The 20,028-nt window shown below is 32.4% G+C and overlaps 2 protein-coding genes across 4 annotated transcripts in view; one reads left to right on the forward strand and one right to left on the reverse strand.

The window, feature by feature from the left end:
* Nucleotides 1-6,091, reverse strand: part of LOC133195967 (uncharacterized) — a 38,444-nt gene extending 32,353 nt beyond the window's left edge. Inside the window, exons 1-2 of the mRNA XM_061331956.1 lie at nt 6,021-6,091; nt 3,012-3,691 (exon numbers count right to left, since the gene is read on the reverse strand). Coding sequence (XP_061187940.1) covers nt 3,012-3,281 — 270 coding nt within the window. The 5' untranslated portion in view covers nt 3,282-3,691; nt 6,021-6,091. The remainder of the gene's footprint in view (nt 1-3,011; nt 3,692-6,020) is intronic.
* Nucleotides 6,092-6,136: 45 nt separating this feature from the next.
* LOC133195966 (leukotriene A-4 hydrolase-like) lies at nt 6,137-19,186 on the forward strand. 3 transcript variants are annotated; one of them, XM_061331954.1, is made up of 17 exons: nt 6,137-6,219; nt 6,969-7,143; nt 7,391-7,530; nt 8,106-8,217; nt 9,632-9,700; nt 9,833-9,990; nt 11,531-11,603; nt 11,679-11,819; nt 12,000-12,094; nt 12,661-12,778; nt 14,128-14,269; nt 15,704-15,807; nt 15,952-16,022; nt 16,207-16,357; nt 17,072-17,154; nt 17,326-17,430; nt 17,675-19,186. In XM_061331954.1, the coding sequence occupies exons 2-17, from the start codon at nt 6,982-6,984 to the stop codon at nt 17,790-17,792; spliced, it is 1,842 nt and encodes a 613-aa protein (XP_061187938.1). In that variant the 5' UTR covers nt 6,137-6,219; nt 6,969-6,981; the 3' UTR covers nt 17,793-19,186. The 3 variants fall into 3 exon arrangements, with proteins under 3 accessions (XP_061187938.1, XP_061187937.1, XP_061187939.1); XM_061331953.1 differs by lacking the exon at nt 12,661-12,778 and adding an exon at nt 13,079-13,196; XM_061331955.1 differs by lacking the exon at nt 12,661-12,778 and adding an exon at nt 13,467-13,584.
* Nucleotides 19,187-20,028: the final 842 nt, after the last annotated feature.

A 20,028-nucleotide genomic window follows, 5' to 3' on the forward strand; every position in this document is an offset into this window, starting at 1 on the left:
GAGAGCTATAGTTCTGCAGTTACAAATCCCCATGAAAATTTTAACAATGCATATTTTTTTTTTATAGACACAAGTAAAATGAACTACTGTGGAGGGGAATCATTATATTTTGTGAGGGTTTAATTCATAATGAGGAGTTAATTGGTCCATTAATTAATCAGGTCCTTAGAAAGCTGAACATTGTAAGCAATCTATTTTTTATAAAAGAAAAAAATTGGTCTATATTGCAAATTAAAATATAATCAAACATTAAGAATTTCTAAAAACAGAAAAAAGAATTGTTGATCATATATCATACATGTGTATGTATTCCTTACCTATGAAGACATTGTAATATTGTGAGTTAATTTGAATGTTTATATTTTGGTTACATAAATTTATAAATGCACAAAGGCTCTTGACTCTCACTGCATGTACCAGTATAAGCATCAGAGAATAATGATATATATATTAGTTCCAGCATCTACAACCCTCATATGTGTATTAAAAATTCTCTATTTGTGACAACCAAATTGATCTATTTCTGTTGTCAATAGAATTTCAAAATACTCTTACTATCTGTTCATCACATTTTCAGTTTTAAACTAATCAAACATCTACCTGCATCCCTACTGACAGAAAAACTTAGGTTTTTATAGTATCAGGAAAACTTCGTTGTTTTCACTCTGCTCCAAGAACCCATAATATTCTCATATGAGAGACACCTCATTAAACTTTAAATTCTATTACCTTCTCTTTTTTTAATATAGCAAATAACAAAAAAACTCAATAATTAATTATGTTGAAAGTTAATACAGGAATTAAATAGTACATTCTTTGACTTAATTCCATGGTAAACTTGTGTAAATGTTGTGTAAGCAATGCCAAAAATCAATTAAGACTTGCAGCTGACTGATTTACAAATGCACACTAGTAAATTACACAATTTTTAATAATTTTATATTCAATACAATGTTAGATTAAAATGATTAATTATTAACTCTGCCAGGAACTACTTAATCATGGAATCAGTGTAGCAATATTATGGGAAAGAAAGTTAAGGCTGGTACACACGGAAAGGCTTGCCTTATAAATACTAGTCTAAGAGGTGTTACATAAAATTTTGAAACCCAGTGCTTGTTTTTTTTTTTTAATGTTTTTCTGATTTTTCTTCTTATGAAGCTTTTGATCTTGACCATGTTAACCTATTAGTATGAATTTGGATCTGACACTTGTTTTTCACAGATCATATCCAAAACTCTTATAGACAGAGACTTGTGAAAGAAATACAGGAAACAATTGTAACAGTAACTTTCTGTGTAAGTGTTCTTCTTCAAAATTTTATAGATTTTTGCTATTTTACTCTAATTCTACATAAAAATTCCTGTTCTACTCATGAATCAAAAAAAAAAAAAAAAAAAAACAATAATCTACCATATAAGCAAATTTAGCGATTTGTCCTTAAAATCAGTATTAAAATTTAATGATTTTATTATATGCCAACAATGATAACAGTAACCTCCAATGTGGAATGAATTGTTATGGACATATTCAATTTTAGCAATCTTAACACTCTTGCTAAAAATGCCAAAATTGAATTCTCACTAAAATTTCTTCTATATTCAGTATAATGTAATTACTGAATGAATATTAATGTTCCATAACGCCGATTGGAAATATTTTCCTTAAACATGTTGAATTGAAACCCAGCTTTCACAGATTTGAAGCATACTGCATGTACAGATTTCTATAAAAATTTTAAATGGACCTGCATCAGACACATTATTTGCTCTTTGTTATAAACCCAAAGAACATGCATTTGCATGCAAATTACTAGGATTAAATATTTCCATTAGGATGTCTTCTTGATGAGTTAAAAATTATTGCCACTTAATAAAAAACACCTTTCTAGGCAAATAAGTCAATAACTATATGACCTATTTACATGTTAATATATTTTTCTTCGGAATACTCAAACAGTAAAATTAGGGGAATATTTTTTTTCGACTAACACTGGGTTATAATAGCAAAATCAATAAAATGAAATCAATGCGATTTCTGAACATGTCTAATTGTCATGATTAAGGTAGTGATCAGCCACAGAGAATTAGATACCAGCAGAGGCACCAAAAAAAAAAGCTTTTTAAACTCAAGGACACTTAATTCAAAGCAGTTTGATTTCATTATAGGTCCTCCAGCAGAAAATTTATCAAAAGGGCATTAAAATCATTTTTCTCATAATGAGCCATTGCGTCATGTCTAACTTCTTTTGCAAACCACTGCTCGTTTTTTCCCCCCTGATTTTTATTGATACAATTACTTTGAATTTCCAGCATTCAAACATTTACTTGCCTGCCGGTCCGCACTGATGACGTGGATACCAAACTAATTATAGATTTCTGCTCCATTAAACAAAGCCCAATTATAGGTATCATATCCGTAATTGTTCTCTATTGATACACAGCTCATTAAAACATACCTTTCAAGCAGATTATGAAACTTAATGAGCGCAAGCACCTTACTTTAAAACTTGTGTGACACATAAAACATACATCAAAATGCTAAAAAAAATTGTTTTATATGTGGGTTGCAAATGGTTTTTTGGACGAATTTACTTCATTTGTACATAGATAAATATAGAATTGCTATAATATGGTCCTTTTATTAAATTAATGAGTTAGTTTTTGTCACGTTTTTTAGATAATGAATAATAAAGGGAAGAACATAAAAGTTGTTTAATGGCTGCATGCATAATGTTTCTCTTTACTATGTTTACCATTTAAAAAAAAGAGCACATCTATATTTTCACTTTTTTTTTCTGGATTGTGTATTTGTACTGTAGTTTCGAGACTCCAGAACAATGCAATTCAATAACTGTATTACGTACATTAATACGTGGAAGATATTTATAGAGATTGAAGATTAAAAATTTCAAGTATTTGAAATAAAGCTCACTAGCTTGGCATTTTTTTAAAGATGACTATTAATTAAAAATGTGAGTAATAAAGAACAAACTAAAGAAAAAGTATTACCGTATACTTTGCTTGCATTCTGCATTGCCATTTTATGTAGTCTAGTTTAGTTACAATAGCACCATTTCCTTCATTGTACAAGTACGGTAACATCTCCGTTTTTGCAATCTTTTCCACAGCCGGGGCACCACCTGTCTTATAAGCCTCGATCAACTTCCCTCCACCGGTAAAATCGACAAATTTATAGACCGGGTTTGTCGCAATTTCCTTGTTCTGTTGCTTCCAAGCCGAATCTGGGTCAGCCTCTTTCCGACTACACTTATTCCCCATGATTCGCTATGTCAGAAACCTCGTACAAATAAAGTAAAAAATTTCATCTAAAACAAAGGAATATTTCCGAACACAGACACTAGAAACACACTGCTTGTGAGTTGCGTACTAGCGATAAATAAATCGTAACTATTTTCTAAACCACACAGTTGATCCATTTTAAATCCAGATTAGAAAACACCTGATTAATTTGTTCTTTTCACATCTCAAATGGTATTAGCTAACTCCTTTCATTGTGGTATTACAGAATATAACTCCACAAAAAAATAGACCATTATAATACTCTCACTTGTACCAAGGGGTTAAATTTGAGCATGGACTGAAGACTTATATGAACTAATTTTTTTTCACTTGTTAATCCAGTTGTACAAAGGTAATCTTCCTTTATTCTTCCAAAGCATGGTAAGTACCTGAAGAAAAAAAAACAACTTACATTTAAAGAAAGGGTCAAACACATGCCGACATGAAGTAACCAAAACTTATCAAAAGCATAGACAGCATTTCTATAGACAGGTTTAAATCAATTGCCTAAGCACTTTAAAATTTTGATTTTAAGCTGTTTTGATCAAGAAATTAAAGGGAACAGAGAAAGCCACTGTCAAAAGGTTTTTCTGTCATAAACACTTGATATCATTGTATAGAAATACAAATCAACTGACAAATGATCACTAAAATGCCTGACAAATATAATAAAGAGATGTTCCAATAGGACCAATGCCCTCGCAAGGTATTCTGAAAAATTGAAAAATTTAATATAAATTTGATGAAATTATACTAGATCTACTTATGTTTCTCAAAACTCTGCAAAACCATACTAGATATTTTGGGAAATTCTCTACATGGATTAGTAGAAGAGTGTGGGCAAAAGGATGGGAAAATAATAATCTCTATCCAGCTTCATATCTTACATATCCATGAAAATGTGTACATATATAATTCTGCTTTGGTTCTAAAATTTTTAAAACTGTGCATAAAATTCGTTTAAATGAAGATATCTGTCTAACACTGATTCCCATACATTTTTTTTTTATTTCCCATGCAGTTTTACTCTTGTAATCAATTGGATATGCAGATCAAACACAACTTACATACATTTAATTTGTTTATTTAATGTACCGGTATGTAATTTTTTACTGGACATATATAGTCATGTTACAGTGATTCATCAGTGTCTATGACAGGTGAAATTGATTCCATTGCAACTGGGAGGAGAAAAGAAAGATTCAAACCCGGGGCCCCCTGAATCCCTGACTAGTCAGGTGCTCTACAAATGGAGATATCTGGCCACCTGATTGTCACACCTAGGGTTGGATATCGTTAAGGATGAAACGGTACGATACCATACCGGTATTTTTGAAATGATACGGTATTTTTAACGATACGGTACTATGCATTGATGAATGAGGATGAGGGTTCATTTTATGACAAATGTGCTTTCACCATTCACTATCCTTTGAATGATATAATATAAAATGAGCTTATAAACTTTGTACCATGCTTTTAAGATATTCCTAATATTCAAATTACAAACATTTCATTTCAACCTTTTAATAATGATCAACAAAACAAATCAATAGAATCCCAAACAAATTAATTTGCATAAATCGGCTCACTGCTTCACCCGGTTGCCAGGACCCCTTTTGATTGGTCTCACTAAATGACGAAACATTATATAATGGATAGATCACATTTTTGCGACATTTTGCCTTTTTAATTTACATTTATTATCAGTTTTTATTTGTAAAATTAAAATAAGATTCATGTGAATGTATTTTGATATTTTTTTTTAAATAAACGTATTGATTTACCTCGAATATTGGAGTCAAAAGTAAGTATCGTTCTAAGAATCCATTTCGTTACATGTAATTAGCCTACCCTTTCAATGAGCGGAGAATTCGATTTTAGCAAGTTTGGAATGTGTTTTTTTTTAAATCAAATTGAATGTATTAAAATGTTTTATAGATTAAGAAGTACCGTTATTAGTACCGTTATTAAATGAAACGGTATTTTACCGGTATTTTTGAAGTAACTATTCGGTACGGTATTGGTACCGAGTACCGGTATCCAACCCTAGTCACACCATATATATCATTTCTTTACATCCAGAATTTTTTTGTGTAGGACCCCAAAAATCACTTCCTTCAAATCACGGATTGGCTTTGTTCAAGTTTGCAATAAATGTGTTCTTTTGTATACAGGTAAAAAATCCCTTTTTCATATGTTCATCTGAACATGATCTCTTTAATTTCGATTTGTGTAAATATACATAGTAATCAAATATGAGATGTGTATTCTAATTTAAAATTTCGTGGAATTTAAGAGTATAGTTAAATTTAAATCATTCTGCATCAGAGATCTATGTTAAAAAAAATATCAATAATTAACGATTTGAGGGACTCCTGTTGTTTTATTTCGCAAAAAGCTTCATGTGCTTGTTACAGAATATAGATTATTTTTAAAAACTACACCGCGAGTTAAACAACTGTATAAAAAAATTATTAATTTCGAAATAAATCTCATGATCTAAAAATGCCTATGCATTTACGATGACATACACATTTGATATAAAGAACGAAAAAAGAAAATCAAAATTTTACATTTGGTGTAGTTACCATGGAAGATATGTAAACATCCTTTTAAATACATATTCTTTAAAGTTTTAAAAGCTCGTAATTTAATAAAGAAAACACTTGACATTAAGCTAAACATCATATACTTTAAAAAAATAAATCATCCTACCTCAATTTTAATACACTCCATCGAACATTCACAGTTCACTCTCCATTACATAAAACTAACTGCTGTATCGAGTTGTCACGTGACATTTCGCGCAGCGGAAATTCAAAAACACCACATGGAATCCACTTCCTGTTGGGTTTTTCTGTTATGGTGCTGGTATTAAAACATTGATTTCAGCAGTTTGTGAGCATTGACCTAGGTAAATTAGATTTAGAGGGAAAAGCATGCAATTCATTAATGTAAAAGTCTTACATATATTGATATCATTTTACTTTTTATGAAGAATAAGTATAGATGTAAATTATTTTTTGAAAGTGAAAGTAGGTTTTTATAGGACCAGAAAATAAACATTTCATTGTTCGCAAAAACAAAAACAAACAAAATAATGTTGCAGTTATATGAATAATGATGGTCATGAAATCACAGAAGAAACACCAGTTTGAATATTATGTGTTTCACTGCACATTACGAAGCAACTCTAGAAATTCTGAAATATTACTTACCTACCACAGGCTTATCTGTAAATATTTTTCATTGACACATAGTATAATAATAACACAAGATATCTAACTCTGAATTACATGGAGTACCCCCCCCCCCCCCCAGAATCACAGTTGTTTACACTATCGGAGAAAATGCAATGACAAACTGTTTATTACCATTGTCTTCTGTGCTAATTTATCTAAAAAAAACCAAATATGGCATACTTGTCTTTAATTTCTTTTATCTCCATAAACAGCATCAAAACTCTGTTTGCCGACTGAAAAATGTCCTGCAAACAACACAGGTGCTCTAACCACTAAGCTACCAAGCCAACAAAACAACACACATGTATTTATTAGTGAGACAAAGATTGCAACTATGTGAAAAACAGTTATATCAATCAGTCTATTCAGTTACTACATATTTTTGTTTGTGGTGCAGATCAGTAGTAATTTTCTTTGATAGACACTGACTAAACATGGCAGCTTTAAGCCCAGAGGACCCCTGCTCCTTTTCAAGGCCAGATGAGTGTAAAGTAACCAGCCTTGACCTTATCTTAGAGGTGGATTTTGATTCCAGAAAATTATGTGGATATGTGGACTTGTCAGTGCAAAGAATGAAGGATGGAGTACAGAACCTGGTAAGTAAAACTTGATAGGATTGATTGTGTAACAGGAAGGGAGAAAATGTGATGGACCAGATTCAAACCCAGGCCCCGCTGAACCTAAGATAGATGCTTTAACAATTGAGCTATTTGGCCATCAGCAAACAAACTTGCTTGACTGCCACAAATGAAATGTTTGCAGAATGTAACAGATTGCATTCGAGCAGAATGCAAATGTAACTATATCTTAAATTGTGTACTTTAATTATAATGTTTTTTTCAGATACTAGATACCAGAGATGTGTCTATCCAAAAAATCACTGATGCTGACAACTGCCAGGAGCTGAAATATACCCTAGGAGAGAGCACAGGGAGCTTTGGATCCAAGTTAGAGGTCCAGCTTCCTGTGTCTTCATCTACAAGGTGGAGTGACTTAGTACATGTGTATCACAGAGTACTGTAAAATCACACATTCTTGTGGGAACAAATTTTAGTGGTTTGAGGAAAAAATATTGGTTCATGGGGATTTGATTTCATGGTTGAAGAGGAAACATGAAACTGTAGTATGTAATTTTAACATTTTGTGAGGAATGAATTCACATGTTTCTTCATACCACAAAAACAGTGAAAAATAAATTCCCATGAAAATGAGTGATTTCACAGTAGTTTTCACATACAAAATATAGTTTTATTGTTGAGGAAGGATTTTAACACTAGAAATTGTTTATAAAGTCTAAATTAGAATTTCCTTTTTTACTCCTTTGTGCATAACAACACAGTGACTAATATGGGTATATATAGGAGGACAGGAAGTTCTTTATTTTTTTATTTGAGTAAATGGAAAGTTCTATTATTTTGATAAGTAAATACTACAAGTTCAAAAGGCAAATTAGACATGAATATTAGAAAAAAGCTTTGGGGTGAATCTAAAAATTTTTTTCTTTAGATAGCATTAATATTTATGTTGAATTTCATCACTAGTGACAATTTTTTAATAGCAACAAAGTGCGAGTGTATTATGAGACCTCCCCACAATGCACTGCTCTACAATGGCTGAGACCAGAACAGACAGCAGGAAAACGGCAGCCATATTTGTTCAGTCAGTGCCAGGTACAACAATATTTAGATTCACACCTCAACAGTATAGGAAATAAGTGAAATTATCTTGTTTTATGCTCTGATTAAAGGTTTGTCAGATGATAAATTAACTCTACAGTTGAAAGGAAATTCAACACTCAAAGAGTATAAAATGAAAGTTCAAAACACAAAGAGTGAAAAATGAAACCATGATAAACAAAACATTTAAGGGGATGAAGGACACATGGTCACATGACTCTGTTTAACTACGTCATAGTCTCCGTTTATATAAGTGCAAAACGTGTAAAGCATCAGTTCTTGTATTAATTTTTGACAATTTGTTTACTTTGATTACCATCTTATGTATAAAAAATAAAAAGTTTTAACATTCTTGTAAACATTAACAAATTATGAAATTGTTTGATCCACTCCTCTGTTTCCCTAAACTGCGCGTCCAAAAAGTCGGTGACGTCATACACGATCTGTTAGTACAGCAAGATCATACTCGGTGAATACAGGGGCGGTATTTTTATGTAAAAACAGGTCATAATCAGTATTTGATGAAATATTCTGAGAAACGGGGAACGCAAAAATTATTTTTGCATTGCTGATGACGGAAATCTTATGTAGGTATATCTTATTTCGCTTATATAGCTTACATGTGACGTCATAGTTGGTTTTTCCCGTACTCGGGAAATATAAACATGACACGGTTTTGTCATGCTTATGCCTTCTTTCACGATGTCCTGTGCAATATTGAGGTCAGCTTCACCATTCGAAATTTTTACAGTTAATCAATAATACGAAGGACTTGCATTTCAAGGTAAATTTAAAAATATTGAATGATAGAATTTTTTGTAAATTACGTTTTATGTTGTTTAAGTTGTCTTAAAAAGTACGTAATTTTCCCTATCCAGATGCAGAGTGATAGAAGAAACTTGCTTTTTCGAATCTTAAACCCTATTCATACTCTAAAATATTTTAAAAGATACATGTCCACTTACATATTTTTTTTATAAATGCTTAAAAAATCCCATTGTGGACAGAGTAATGAGCCCGGAAACATGGAGAATTAAAACTCCACTTAGATACTGCAGGACATAGTATTTGTTAATCAATATCTCGAAAATAAGGTCAGAAACCTAATGATATTTCTGCTTTAAGATATGTGGGACATAGTTAATTAGAAATATACAAAATATAAAAAAAATTGAATGACAAGTATTTTTTCAGCTCAAGGTCCTTCTTCCCCTTAATATATGAGTTTTTAGAGATGAATTTTTTGTTATAGCATGAAACTTATGTTTTCTCAAACTAGTTTAAACATTACTACTGTTTCAGTAAAAAAAAATTTATACTATGTACCATTTTAAAATTTGATATATTGTATGTATGTGTGTTATTTTGCTCTGGAGTTCCTCTTGCTATCACTCTCTAAACATTACAGGCAATTCATGCCAGAAGTATGGTACCGTGTCAGGACACACCTGCCATTAAAGTTCCATATACAGCTAAGGTAAAAGATAGACTGGGTCTCAAAAATACCTTTCAGCACTGTGATAAAAATTCATTGAATTTCATAATCATTTATATTAATACAGCTTTATTGTTTGCTAGAGTAAATCTTTAGATGGCTTTGTTTTAATAGGTTACAGCCCCAAGGGACATAACCATCCTGATGAGTGCAGTAAGGTTAGACCCAGAGCCACACCCCTCAGACAGCAGTAAACTGGTTCACCAGTTTGAACAGAAAGTTCCCATCCCTACTTATCTCATTGCTATAGTAGGAGGAGATCTTGAGTCAAGGTATATAAAGATTTGACATGCATTGGAAGAGATTATGACATTTTTTAAAATATATTTGCTGCCTGCATGGTGTGTACAGAGATAAGTTTTTCTGGTGGTCTCTGGGTGGATGTAAAGTTGTTCCATTCATTCAAACAGAGGATTGTGCAGAACTGTCTTACAATCTTCACAGTAATATGCAACATTTTATGAATTTCCAGTGCATGCATAAGTGTAAAGCAGACGACACCTATGCTTCTGGAACACTCTTTTGTTTTGTTTGATGGTCAAAAATTATATCTTCTATATTAGCTTTGTTCACCACCACTTTTCAGTCACTTGAAAAATAATGATGGAACAGGTCTCACAATTTTCTTATTTTAATTGTGGAAATTCATTATTGTCACTCCAGTTATTTGATTGTAATGTGGATCACTTTAAATAAAGAGAGAGAGAGAGAGTATTCTGTTTTAAAGGGCAACTACTCTTGATTTCAGAATATTTTGCAGAAAACCTGTGTGCATGTATTTCAAAGCAAAATTATTATTCTCATTCAATAGAACTTGATACACAAGTAGATTAATTCAAGATCCATAATTCTGTTCATGAATTATTGATTTTGATAAATTAATGTTGCAATTTTCACAAAAAATAGAAATTTCTATAATTTTTTTTTTTTTTTTTTTTTTTCAAAATTATACTTCCCAGTAGTTTTTAATTGCAGTAAAACTTGATACCAGGGCTCTCATACCACTTTTTAGGACTGGGGTCGGGGCCATAAAAATTGGGAAAATTAGCGACTTTATGGGTAATTTTTGGAAAATCATAACTAGACATTATACATTAAATTCATGATATATTGAGTTTCTGGTGGTTGTTATCAACTAAATTTCAGCTTTGTAATGCAGAGAAATATGAATTACAAGTTTAGTAACTATATATTTACTATATGTTCCTTAATATTTTGGGAAGTGAAAAATTGGGAAAATTAACACCTTCAATTGGGAAAAAAGGTGCCTTTTTGAATTGGGAATGGGGCCTTCGAACGGCCCCAAATATAGAGAATCGAGTGCCCTGGATACATAAATGGCTACAACAAGATACATAAAGCTATAAAATATATATCAGATTTGGATTTTTTTAAATGTTGTTGCAATTATTTCTAAGAAAAATAGAAATTTCAAAATGCTACATGTACTCTCCATACAGGTTTGGTCTATTGAGTTTGCTACACGAGTAGACTTGAAAGCTTGATGTATAAGTTGTCTACACTAAGATAGAAAATTCTCTTTATTATATTTTCTTTATTTTGATGAATGATGTTGCCATGGTTACTAAAATGAAATTATCAGTGAAATTCTTTTAAAAAGGCTATTCCTTATATAGTTTTGATTTGATTTCAATTAAACTTGATACATGTTTAGAAAACTTCAAGCTACTGTACATAAATGTTTAAATGCTGAACTAAAATTGAAGTGTTGCAAGTCCATGTTCAACCTTCCTCTTCCACTATCAACAGAGCTACAGTCTCATTAGAGACCTCCATTCATTGTAATTTTAGGCAAATTGGACCAAGATCCAAAGTATGGACAGAGAAAGAGATGGTAGAAGATGCTGCCGAAGAGTTTTCAGAGGTAGGACAAAATTATCATCGGATGTTTTATTGGATGTTCTGTGAACATTGACCATGTCAATTTTTCATTGGACAGACAGAGAAGATGATACAAACTGCTGAAGCATTACTGGGGCCTTACATCTGGGGACAGTATGACCTTCTTGTACTGCCTCCATCCTTTCCCTTTGGAGGAATGGAGAATCCATGTTTGACCTTTGTGACCCCAACACTTCTGGTAAATTTAAGCACTTTCTTGCAGTGATCTCTCAAATCAAGAAATTTCAATGTGTACACATTACACCTTCAAAAGTAAGATATTTTAATACTTAAATTGCACAAAAAACTCGTGTTTTTTTATGAGTGTTCAAATTTGGTTCCAAAGTCCATCTTTTGACATTCCGCACATCTTTTACAGGCAGGAGATAAATCATTGGCTGATGTTGTGGCTCACGAAATATCTCATAGCTGGACTGGGAATCTCGTCACCAACAAAAACTGGGAACACTTCTGGTAATGAAATGCTGAACAAAATGAGATAGAATAGCAAAACCAAAATGATTAGCACATAAGAAAACTATTTAAACTGAAGTGAATTTATTTTAGTCTCCTGTTATTTGACCAAGTTGAGAGAATTTTGAGTTCTAAAATCTTTAAAAATTTCATAGTGTACCCCAGTAAGCATAAATATCTGAACTGTGCTAAACATTTTTCATGTTTATAGTGAAAAAGTATACTCATATTCCTCTAATGTAATATATAATAATGTGTAAAGTGAAAGATGAAAATCTTATAAATTGTTATATATTATAAGTTATATATATATATATATATATATATATATATATATATATATATATATATATATATATATATATATATATATATATATATATATATATATATATAAAACATGGAAATTTTGGGTACACCATTTCTGCAAAATAGTTTTTATACAATAAAAAAAGAACTATTTAAAACATACATGCAAGCTTATTTTTTATATTTCAGTCAAGTGTCTTCAGTGTAGGGAACATATTCTGTCACTGTCCTTGACCTATAACCTTTAACCTTTACAGGCTGAATGAAGGTCACACTGTGTTTGTGGAAAGAAAGATCACGGGGAAATTACACAACAGTGTGCCCCTATCTGAGTTCATGGCCATTGGGAGAGCTAAAGAACTCAAAGAAACAATTGTAAATACCAAAGACAAAGTGTTCTTATCAGGAAACTTAGTATTTGCATTCAGTTATATTACTAGTATAAAATTTTAATAAAAAATTGAGAGAAAAAAAATTATTATATGAAAAAAATTTCATTTCGAAGGGGAGGGAGGAGGGATTTCAAGGAACAAAAATTAAACCTTAAAATTGATGAAGCTGTCCCTGTGATTTTTACTCCACAAACATGTCTTATTAGCCTTTATTAGCCTTTGTTACTTTTTGGATTATTGATAATTTTCACTGATAAAGATTTATAACCTTTGACCTTTTCAGGTTAAATGAAGGTCACACTGTGTTTGTGGAGAGAAAGATCACGGGACGTTTACACAACAGTGAGGCACTCCGTCAATTCATGGCCTTGGGAGGATCCAAAGATCTCAAGGAGTCAATTGTAAATTTAAAATTCAAAACTGAGTATTTACCTTTTTTTTTTTTAATTTATTAATATAAATCAAAATATGTTTAAATATTCATGCTCCATGAGTACACCAAATTGCACAGCTTGTTGGAGAGCAGAGTAATGTCACTGCTCGTTGGACAGCAGAGAGGAATTTCAGTGATAAACTTGTCTTCAAATCCACAAATCAGCCAGTGACCTTCATTTATCCTGATGGGAAGGCTGATGTGCATTAAATTTGTTGATGACCTCTGAACTTTACAGGTTAAATGAAGGTCACACCATGTTTGTGGAGAGAAAGATCACAGGAAGGTTACATGGCAGTGAGGCAATTCGTCAGTTCCTGGCATTGGGAGGGGCAAAAGAATTGAAGGAAGAAATTGTACTAATTACATGATTAATCATAGATAAAATATTTTGAGAAGTTTTTTTTTTTGATAATTAAACCAAGTAATAAAGAATGACATGAAAATAGGGTTTTTTGAAATAAAACTCAAAAAAATAGCCATGAAATATGAAGGCTGATTTTTAATTTTACAGATGAACTGACCACATAATACAGTGTAAATAACTTTGTGACTGCATTACAGAAGTACCCATTTATTCCAGTCAAAATATATTTAGGAAAATTCGGGGGAGGGGAGGAATTGAAAGTGGCCACAGGTCACAAGTGGCAATTAATTTCAAGTGGCCGCTAAGACAGTTTTGACTGCACCGTTAAAAGATTTTCAATTTTTATTGCTATCTGCTTATTAATTTAGTACATGTAGTAATATTTTAAATTTCTGAGCTTTTTAGTAAATAAAAACATAAATATGCAATGACTTGGAGAGAAAGTACAAACTTGTTTTATTTGAATGGTATGTTTTCTAAAATCTTGCCAGTTTCACATTGAAAAAAGGACCAATCTTGATTTTTATTTCAGGAAGTTGTGTTGAAGAATGGTCCCCACACACGACTGATCCCAGATCTTAAGGGTGTGGATCCAGATGAAGCCTTCTCCATTGTTCCTTATGAGAAAGGCTTTACTCTGCTGTTCCATCTGGAGACACTGCTGGGAGGTCCAGGTAATACTGCTATCATACACACATACACAATTTTTATCAGCATTTTTAACGGAAAATTGAACATGATGCCAGCACCCAGAATTATTCCATTTGAGCTTTGCTATGATGTATGTTTTTTGTTTGTATGTTTGTTTATTTTAATCTGTATTCTGTATGGACATTGCACTGGATCACAAGCCTTTCTGGTTCTAATATGTTCAAAGTTTAAAGATTTGGTACAATCACCATGCATAGTTTGCATATATTCTTAAGGTATCGCAGTTATGTGATGCCCTAGTAGAGTTTGCAATATAGTGTGAGATGGAACTCTGTTTAAATTCCACATACATGTACCAGTATACTACAGGTGACTCTCGATGGCTCGAACTCCGATCTCTCGAAGTTCTCGATCTCTTGAAGTGAACCTCCGGTCCCGTTTTTTCCCTCTATATTACTAAGCAAATTTACTTCCGATCTCTCGAACTTCCAATCTCTCGAAGTTCTCTATCTCTCGAACCAAGACCTGGGTCCCGTTACACACATTTCATTGTTTTTTACTCTCTATCTCTCGAAGTTTTGATTGCGCCTCCATCAAGCGTAAAATTAATGCAGCTTGGACTTACCTGGATAACAGTGAACGCCTGGGGTTGGCATGGAGGTGTTAATTGGGTGTTTACATAGATGACAATATACCCGTGAGCATCCGAGTGTTGATATAAATAATTAATTGGAAAATTAGAAATGAATTGCTTCACAACTTATTTTGACTTGACAGAGAGACGAAAATTTTTAGAAAATAATTTAAGAGGCTGTCAATAATTGTCCATAGATTATGAAGTTTTATTAGAAGGTACATAATATGCAAACACTGCACAAGAAATCCTATCTCAAGAATTAAATACCGATTTAATACGAGAAATCTGGTAAAGGACCCGATCAAGCCAGGGGGGTAGCCACACCGACAATTGCTATTCAGGTTTTATGTAATCATGAAATGAGAACAGATAAATATTGAAACTTAAAGAGATCGTTTTATTTATTCAAAATACGATCATTGTTTTTGAAATCAAGTGAATTACTTGTAAAATACGCATGAAAACGTGCAATGATATTATCAACATATACTTCCGGTATTATTATAGTAGAACAATGATGATCGGAACTGAAAATTCCGGATTTTATTCACTTTCTATCTCTCGAACCCCTCGATCTCTCGAACTTTTCTTGCGGTCCCTTGAACTTCGAGAGATCGAGAGTCACCTGTATATGTTTATAAGCTGGAGTAGTTAAATATACATGTAAAACCCTTTCAGTAGCCTTATTTTACTTTTTTTGGCACCTTGCATTTTAGTTTTCATTTTAAGCATTGATTTTTAGGGCTTTGACCATAGAAAAGCCAAGAGATGATATACTTAATTCAAATTTCATTACATTACAATTTAATTTACATTTCAGCTGTGTTTGAAAAATTTTTGAAAGCCTACATAGAGAAGTTTAAACAGCAGTCTATAGACTCGAACCAGTGGAAAGATTTCCTATACTCCTATTTCACTGACAAGGTAACAATGACTGAATAGCACAGATTTGCTCTGAATCTTTATTTTTCATCTTCTACATTCAAACATTGAGGTCATATTTTTTTTAAAGACATTACAGATGAAAAATATCTGTGTAAATACATTGTATAAATGGTACAATTTTAGAGGGAAGTGTTGGACAGTGTGGAATGGGATAAATGGTTCTATGATCAGGGAATGCCACCCGTTAAACCAAAGTAAGTCTTTGGTGTCATTGTCCACAATATTCCCATGTAATGGCTCTGTTGTACACAAAAATAATGAAAATAGATATCAACAATGTAACATGGTCACAAAGTTACTCAAAGTTAACTTTTGCAATGTGGCACTCATGTCAGATTATTTCAATGACATATGAAATTCCCATTTGATTTATTACAGGTATGATGACAGTCTGGAGATCCCCTGTAAACAGCTGTCTCAGAGATGGTCGTCAGCCGGTGAGAATGAATTAGACCAATTTAAACCCAATGACCTAACTTCATTGACCTCTGTACAGGTCAGGGAATTCCTAGCTCTTCTGGTGGAGGAGGTAAGAAATAAAGGGAAAAAGAAAGTAGCATGCTAGTCTTGTATGTGCTAGGGGATAGGAATTTCATGTTCATCTGTTTAGGTTCCCTAGATGATCATTGCACAAATTTACATTTCAACAATAGTCACATAATGAGAGAGCATTTCAACAATATTTACTGTGTATGGTACATGATTAGAGAGCATTTCAACAATATTTACTGTCTATGTCACATAATGAGGGAGCATTTCAACAATATTTACTGTGTATGGTACATGATTAGAGAGCATTTCAACAATATTTACTGTCTATGTCACATAATGAGAGAGCATTTCAACAATATTTACTGTGTATGGTACATGATTAGAGAGCATTTCAACAATATTTACTGTCTATGGTACATAATTAGAGAGCATTTCAACAATATTTACTGTCTATGGCACATGATTAGAGAGTATTTCAACAATATTTACTGTCTATGGCACATGATTAGAGAGTATTTCAACAATATTTACTGTCTATTGTACATGATTTGAGAATATTTCAACAGTATTTAATTTACTAAGGCACATGAGAGAGTACATGTATTCGGGTGCACTTTTTGCTGAAAAGAATTTACTTGTTATCAAGTCAAAACTTTTTAATAAACAGTATTAAACTAGACTACATGTATGTCATCCATGTATCTTTTAGCTGATATGTTCTATAGTTATGGTTTTGCTGACTTTTTTTCAGCCACCACTATCACTTTCCAAAGTGTTGAAGATGGAGGAATTGTATAAATTGAATGCTGTCAGGAATTCAGAAGTCAGATTTCGGTTTGTAATTACATGTATTTATAAAACAGGTATAGTCAAAAGTTTGATCCATGCAGCAAGCAAAGATTCAGAACAATGTTTACAAAATTGTAATTTAAAAGGTTACAAAGAAATGAACTCACAAATTTAGCCTTTCATATACATGTACTTGGAGAATATTTTCTTCTGCAGCTGGCAGAGGTTGTGTATCAAGGCCCAGTGGAAAGACGCTATTCCAAGGGTGTTGGACTTTGTAAATGAACAAGGAAGGATGAAATTTGTCAGGCCTCTGTATAGGTCAGTTGGATCAAAATAAAACTTTAAAATTTATAGCTAAAACTTTCAAGAAATTTGTCAGGTTTCTCTTCAGGTCAGCTGGATCGAAATTTAACTTAAAATCTAAAACCTTAATGTGAATTTTTTAAAATTTTACTGCATAAAATGAAGACAACTGGATCAGCAATTTAGAGTGGCTTTGAAACATGATTGATTTTGTACATTCATTTAAGACTGATTTACCTCAACAATATTTTTTTCCTAGGGACCTTTACGGCTGGGAAGAAGCTAGACCCATAGCCATACAGAACTTCCAGACACACAGAGGGGAGATGCACAACACAACAGCCACCATGCTGGCAAAGGATCTCAAACTTACCTAGACTGTGCTGTGGACATATTTCTCAGCTGTTGTGTGCATTTTGATTGTTTGACTGGCAATATTGGTTTATCCTACATATCAAAAAATGCCTTATTATTAACCAGTGAACAAGAATCTTCATTTGATTTGTGATTTTACAGAAAGTACAATAGAACTGATCTGAAATGTTTGTAATTAAAAGTGTTTAACCATAAATGAATTGGAATGCAATTGAGATGGGGGGGGGGGGGGTCAAACACCTCTTTCTTTTGATTCAGATAATGTCAGGCAGGAAGACATCTTATTTGTGAGGTTTTATTTTAGTCATATTATGAATAAAAATCATATATATACAATATTTGATTTTTTACATCTATTTTATTTAGATTTGTCTATGCAATTTTCATGTATTTGAAATGAGGAGCAAAAATTATATTCACTGAGAGTAAAGTACAATGAAACTTGTCTAATCAGGATGTATTCCAGAATCTTGCCTAATATGGTGTAAACTCTGAGTCCCCAGTTTTTTATTTCAAATGTTTAAAATATTGCCTAATCCAGATCCAATCAATTTCTTTGGAACCAGTGGTGTCCGTATTAGACAAGTTTTACTGTATTTGAAAAAAAAAATTATTGTTTCTAGACCCTTTTTGATAAGATTTTGTCATTGTTTATTTGGATCTGAAACATACAACTGGCCATGAAAAATATTAGAGTATATACATGCCCACATCGTTACAAAATGTTATAACTAAGAATGTATGTAAAATGCAGTGGTTGTTGTAGATTTGATTTACATGTTTATGCAAATGCTAGGTATATAATTGCAGTATTACATCGATGCTACATGTATTTGATTTGATTCAGATGTTTTGCTTTGTGATACACTGTAATGCCATGTTTGATTACCAGAAAACTGGATCCAGATTAAAAATCCAGATTTGCCTATCAGTACTGAAAAAATCAAATGTGAAAATACACCTGGATTTTAATTACTGTTATGTATGTATATGTCCATGTACAAGTATTTATGTTACTTTCATTTAGATGATTGGCTATCTTGGTTAAGGGAGAGGGGAGAATCTTTTTACTTTTTAAATGAACATACAGAAAATCCTCCTTTCAAGATATGTGGTCACAAAATCAACATCATCACCTGTCTTTAATGAAACCTCAGGAGGTGGAATCACAATTTCAATAATCGCGATTCAGTTTTGAAAATCAAAGTGAAATCAATCAGTGCCAATTCAGAGTCCAGATTCAGTTTCTTAGTAATTAAACATGGCATTACAGTAGAATTGATCTCTTGTACCGGTAATTTGAGTTTTGTCATTCTTATATATTCCAGGTGACATCGTACTGCAGCTTTCCTAGTCACTTGCCAATAGTTGTATTAAAGTACAAACCAAAACAGTCTTCCAGTAGTTTATACATGCAGCATTATGTATTCAGATATGATATAACAAAATGCTATGTAACTATGTGCTTTTTCAGATGTCATTAACTTTGAATGCGTAATCACTACTACAGTGTTTTTATCTTTTATCTCTATTAGTAAGAGATCAGGGGCCCGTTTTACAAAACGACTTAGTCGCCCGCGCAGTGGTAGAGCGTCTGCTCTAGAGTCGCGGAGTAAGGAGTTGATCCTTATGTCGCGGGTTCGAATGATCCCACTGTGGGACGTGGAAATCGGTCCTTCGGATGAAACCGTATAAACCGAGGTCCCGTGTCGCAGTAGATGTTGGCACGAAAAAGAATGGCCTTGAGTGCCGAGTATAGGTCAAAATTTGCAGCTCTCCACCGGCAAGTGGTGGCTTCTCCATATGAGTGAAAATTTTCGAGAGGGGCGTAAAACAGCAAACAAACAAACAAAAACAAGAGGACTTATGACTAAGACCAAAAAAAAAAAAAACTTTTAGGGTATTGTAATCAATGATGCTATTACAAATTGCCTGTGTAAGGATATATTTCTAGATTCCTTTTAAAAAATCTAAAACTATTTTCATAAAAAAAATTATTTGCAAAATTACATTTTGGTCTCAGTCATAAGTTCTTTGGTAAAACGGGGCCCTGAAGAGCTTTTACGATGATAAGGTGTCCATCAACCTTCTGTTTGACTGTAATCATTTTTTTGTTCAAAATGCTATTCTTACTACAGTTTCTGTATGATTTTGATAGAATTTCTTTCATAAAGAGACTAACACCCCAATGTACACGTTTAATTCTTTAAATTTTTTTTTTTAATTTTGGTGAAGAAA

This window comes from Saccostrea echinata, unplaced genomic scaffold, assembly GCF_033153115.1.
Source record: "Saccostrea echinata isolate AGI-Se365-2 ecotype Australia unplaced genomic scaffold, CSIRO_AGI_Sech_v1 ptg000029l, whole genome shotgun sequence".
In the NCBI taxonomy this organism is placed as follows: domain Eukaryota; kingdom Metazoa; phylum Mollusca; class Bivalvia; order Ostreida; family Ostreidae; genus Saccostrea; species Saccostrea echinata.

What these genes read in the sequence shown, in the direction of transcription:
- LOC133195966 (XM_061331954.1), top strand. Translation starts at nt 6,982, where the DNA reads ATGGCAGCTTTAAGCCCAGAGGACCCCTGCTCCTTTTCAAGGCCAGAT. An exon ending in TTGTGACCCCAACACTTCTG is followed by an intron (nt 11,820 to 11,999) that starts GTAAATTTAAGC and finishes CATCTTTTACAG; the next exon opens with GCAGGAGATAAATCATTGGC. An exon ending in TTTGTCAGGCCTCTGTATAG is followed by an intron (nt 17,431 to 17,674) that starts GTCAGTTGGATC and finishes TTTTTTTCCTAG; the next exon opens with GGACCTTTACGGCTGGGAAG.